This window comes from Octodon degus, unplaced genomic scaffold (assembly GCF_000260255.1).
Source record: "Octodon degus isolate 3935 unplaced genomic scaffold, OctDeg1.0 scaffold00193, whole genome shotgun sequence".
NCBI classification, from domain to species: Eukaryota; Metazoa; Chordata; class Mammalia; order Rodentia; family Octodontidae; genus Octodon; species Octodon degus.
The window spans coordinates 4,022,035-4,027,054 of NW_004524769.1; the positions used below are offsets into that span (position 1 = coordinate 4,022,035).

At 41.8% G+C, this 5,020-nt stretch overlaps 2 protein-coding genes across 2 annotated transcripts in view; one reads left to right on the plus strand and one right to left on the minus strand.

Moving 5' to 3' along the window:
* The window catches only part of Ano3 (anoctamin 3), a 405,337-nt gene that overhangs the window by 60,812 nt on the left and 339,505 nt on the right, over nt 1–5,020 (minus strand). The window lies entirely within an intron of this gene.
* Muc15 (mucin 15, cell surface associated) overlaps nt 1–5,020 on the plus strand; it is a 10,962-nt gene that overhangs the window by 4,645 nt on the left and 1,297 nt on the right. The window contains exons 2-3 of the mRNA XM_004644120.3: nt 1,382–2,097; nt 3,532–3,681. Coding sequence (XP_004644177.1) covers nt 1,419–2,097; nt 3,532–3,681 — 829 coding nt within the window. The 5' untranslated portion in view covers nt 1,382–1,418. The remainder of the gene's footprint in view (nt 1–1,381; nt 2,098–3,531; nt 3,682–5,020) is intronic.

Genomic DNA, 5,020 nt, shown 5'->3' on the forward strand with positions numbered 1-5,020 from the left:
GCTCTGAGAAACAGCAGGCATTATGGGACCTGAAGAGCAGCGGCCACATCTCCTTCTGTTTTCTGGGTCCACCAGCTTGAAAGATTCTAAGCACAATAAGGTCCCATTCAGGGACTGTACAGGTAGATCTCTCATTTTATTGTTTGAAGAGGAATGGTCTAACTTTAACAAAAAATCGGAAGAACTAGTGCAATTTTTGCTTTACATAAATCTTCAGTTCAAAGTACCTTCAATTTGTGCACAAAGTAGGCCTGGAGTTGAGTGGTCTGCTTCTATTGACTAAATTTCACTCATAGTGCTCTGAGTCGTAGGTAGGTCACATGCAGGTTGTGCTTCGTATAAGCTGCACTTCCAGTCTTGTCTCAGGAGGGCGGTATGGCTGTGAGACAGCAGAGGACCGAGTGAGACAGGAGAATGCCGCAGGCATGGCTTGCTGCTGCCAAGCCCTTCCTGTTGGCCAGGGCTCAGCAGGGCGCCTCTTCCTCTGCCATCTTGCTTGCTTCTCAGAACCTGTCAGCTTGGGTGCTGTCCTGCTGGTGAAGCAGCAGTTCGTTACAGCGATCGCTGTAAGCAGGTCTCTACTGCAGACGGCAGGGTTGAAACACAGAGCTGGCCCTCGAAGTCGCCCTCCTTTCAGTCCAGTTTACGAACTGTGCACTTCTGCATGGAGGCCAGAAGATAGCCATGGGTTGCAGTTCAGCGCTGTGATTTTACACCCAGTTCTAACTATGTCGAGTCTCCACCTGCACTCAAATTCTTCATTTATCGAATAGGAGTGTGAGTATAATTCCTAAAACCCAAAACTCTTCCTAACTCTTCCCAATTTGGGATTAAGTAGAATATGCCCAATATAACCACAGTATCTCAAATTTGGCAACAGTGTGCAAAATCTAGCCCTCTTCCTCCATGTAGTGGTCTCGACATTGCTTCTACAGCTTGCGTTAGTGACAGTGGTAAACAGGTTCAGAGTAGATGGGAATGAAATGCTTGTTGAGCTAGAGGAAGGAAATACATGTCTAGAGTTCATAAAGAACTTTCCAGGCATCTACTAGACAGCTCAGCGGACTAAGCACCTGCTTTGTCAAGCACAGGGACTGGGCTTTGATCCCCAGTACTGCATGATGTGTTGGCTCTGCCTCTGGGCACACTGAACTTGTGATCGAGACCGGGTGTGGTGGCACATGCCTGTAATCCCAGCACTGGGGTGGCTGAAAACAGGAGAATTACTATGAGTCCAAACTGCATAAGGAGACCTTGCACAAAATAGAAAAAAACAAGAAACAAAAAAGACTGAAAAAAATAATAATAGTAAAAATAATAATAATGTAGGTACATAGAAACTCAATACTTAATTTAATAATTCAAATTATATTTTTTTCAGATTCCTCTGAGTAAAGCCAATAGCAAGAAAAGCCACAATGCTGACTTTAGCCAAAATTGTGCTGATTTCAACTTTGTTTATTTCACTGCCCTTTGAGAACTATGGAACAAATGATCTAGAAAAAAACACAACACAAGGCATTGCAAAAACTTGGAAAACAGAGGAATACAAACTCAGTTTGGAAAAAGAAACAAATGAAAATTCAGACAAAGAAAACAAAAATGTCTCCATGGCCAGGGCAGCTCATTCACTTCGCTTGGACTCATCCTATGTAACAACTTCGACCAGAAATTTAACCACAGGCAGTTTCACTAAGGCTCCAGGACCCACGGCCACATTTTCTACAAGCCCCCCCTTGGTCCACAGCTTTGTTTCCAAATTGCCTTTGAACTCAACTCTAGCAGATGAAAGTCTTGTCCAGGTCTCAACACACCCCAATTCCACAAGGACTGCATCATTAGAAAACTTCAGCTGGTCCCTGGACAAGGACACTGTGTACGTTCCCAACAATAGCTCCACTGGCATCAGCATCCTCCCTCCAGTGCCAACCACCCAGTCTGTGACACCGCTCACAACGGAGCCAACTGGATGGACCCCCACAGATGCAGACAGCTTTGCGGGCTTTACTCCCTATCAAGAAAAATCAACAGTACAGCCCACTTTGAAATTCACTAACAATTCGAAGCTCTTTCCGAGTACGTCAGAGCCCCAGAAAGGTAAATATAAATGACTTGAATTTTTCTTTGACTTGGAATTGAATCTCCAAGTAAGTCAGAGATTGAATTTAAGGATTGTATCGTTCTAGAAAAATAATGCCAAGTGTAACAGCACAGGTAATTCTTACTTATTTGGAAAGGAGTCACCAAGTATATTGGAAATAGTGAAGTTCTTTCAAGCTTAATTGAGCATTTGCTAAGCATTGTCACAGATCGTGAATAGACTCTGGGAAGAAATGAGAAGCTTAGATCAATAAAGATAGGAGCTGAGGGCTGGCCAAGTAGCTCAGCTGATTAAAGCACCTACTTAGGCAGATGCAGGGACTGGGAGTTCAATCCCTAGGCCTGCTGTGCCAGGCGCCCCCTGGAGTACACTGAGACAGAGACTGAGGCTGGGCATGGTGGTGCACACCTATAATCCAAGCACTTGGGAGGCTATAAACAAGAGGGTCACTATGAGTCCGATGTATGCGGTGAGACCCTGTATACCCTGCCCTATTCATAAAAAAGGGTGATTTCAACTTTGTTTATTTCACTACCCTTTGAGAACTACGGAACAAACAATCTAGAAAGAAACACAACACAAAGCATTGCAGAAACTTGGAAAGCAGAGGAATACAAACTCAGTTTGGAAAGGGAAACAAATGAAAATTTGTCTAGTATTTTCTAGAGTTGGCATTCCTCGCTAACAATTTTTACCAAAGCTTAGCTTAGAATTTCATGTGCTTATAGAATTACTATCAAGATGAACTTTAAAAGTATATGTGTGCAAGTTTTGAAAAATTAAACAAAATGAATGAATTTATAAATTATTGGATGACACAAGACAATAGTAGAACTCTGCAAGTAAAAATGTATTTGGACAACCTCAATGGAAGAAAATCTGCCTTAACTTTTAATTTAAATCCTAATGAAAATCATTTATGTGCAATTTAGCTGTTTCATGAATTTCAGGTTTATGTCAAACTTTGAAATATAAAATTTAATAATTTAGGGCTGGGGAGATGGCTCAGTAGAATAAGCGCTTCCTTGACAAGCGCAAGGGTCTGAGTTCAACCCCCAGTTCTGCCAAAAAACTCAAACTTCACACAGCCATTAAATTTTATCAGAGGTTTAGAGTTCATGAAGAACTCACTGAGTACAGCACCCGATGCTGACACTAGCTGTCAGTGGTGAAGACACCCGGCCTTCCCATGCTCATGCTGGAGGCATAAAGCTAAGACTTAGACGTAATTAAGTGCGACGACAAGCAACCGTGGCTTGCTCTCCATGTGTCTGTGTGTGTGTCACACATACACAAATGCACAGTGTCGATGTTACCTAATTTTGACACCCTCTGAACACTCTTTTGTACCTAGAAAGTCCACATGCATTCCATTGTGGTTTTTAATAATTACTTCCTACATCTTTACTGTAACTTTATTTGTCCTCCAGAAAACAAAAATCCTGGAGTGGTGTTTGGGGCCATTCTAGGGGCGATTCTGGGAGTTTCCTTGCTCAGCCTCGTGGGCTACTTGTTGTGTGGAAAGAGGAAAACAGATTCATTTTCCCATCGGCGCCTTTATGATGACAGAAATGAGCCAGGTAAAGACTGCTGCAGACCCCCACCTGGGCAAAGGGATGCTAACTAAGCGGGAGCAATATGCTTAGAAAGGATCCAAGGACTCATGTGACAAAAAGAGCCTGCAGATTTATCAACAGAACTCTGTAACTGAGAGTAAAATTTTGAAGTCAATTGTGAGTGAAATCTTAAGGCTACTTGTATGCGTGACTGTTGCTCTTTCATCCAAATTGTTTCCAACTGCAGTGACAGAATTCAGACGTACGTAGATAATTAGAAGATAAAATATAAAAACAACTTGACCAGGTTTGCTCCTAAGACAGCAAAGATGTTCCTATTGCGATATCCTTGGAGGTCACTGAACACAACACACACTGCCACCTCCTTCTTCACCTTAGTCAGTCTCTCTCATGATACTCAGGAGCTCAAGGGGGCACATTTGACAAAGTGACAACATACCTTAACTGAGGAATTTTCCTCTCATATGACAGAAAAGACCAGCCAGAATATCTATTTGTGAGAGATAGATAGATAGATAGATAGATAGACAGATAGAGCTGTAGGTTTGATTTGTAGTAAGATAAATCTTTTATAATTTAGGGGAAAATCTGTTTTCTTCTTTATACTTGGAATATTCCCATCAATAACACTTAGTTAGTCCTCCGTGTTGAATCCCATGGATGAAGAAAATCTCATCGTGATTTGATAATTTTAGGACTAATACATTACTAATATTAATAATCAAATCTTTTAGTTGTAAATTTAACAGAACTCTGTTCAAAACTTTTTAGCAATTCATACACAACCAAAAAATGGCACTTGTCAAGTTAAAAGACCACCACTCTTGACAACAGTGGCTTCTGAACGCACTGTAAAACCGAAGAGCGCCGTCTGACGTGTACCATGCTGATATTCAGTCGATGACGCTGATACATTCTCAGCAGTCACAGTTGATGGATGAAAGGTAGCTCAACTGCAACACCTCTCTCACCTGTTCAGGACTGCTTTGGGACACTTCTCCCAGAGACCCTGCATTCCTGGAAACACGTGGAGACAGGTGCCTTACGGTGTAGGAGTGCAAACATGATACCCACCTGAACGTTGCTAAATTGCTACTGTAACTAGCGATCAATCATTGCTGGTAATAGCGTAAGATATCTAGGACATGGCCTAAGTACCTTTGAGAAGAAGTTCATCATAATTAAGAAAGTAATTATTTGTTGAAAAAATATTGAGCAAATATTAAGTGCACGTTAACTTGGTGTCTTAGTTACTGTTTACTTGTTGCTGGGACAAATACCCAATGCTCAAAATGAAGGAAGGAGAGGATCAGAAGGACACAGGTTTTCAGGAATTTTCTTG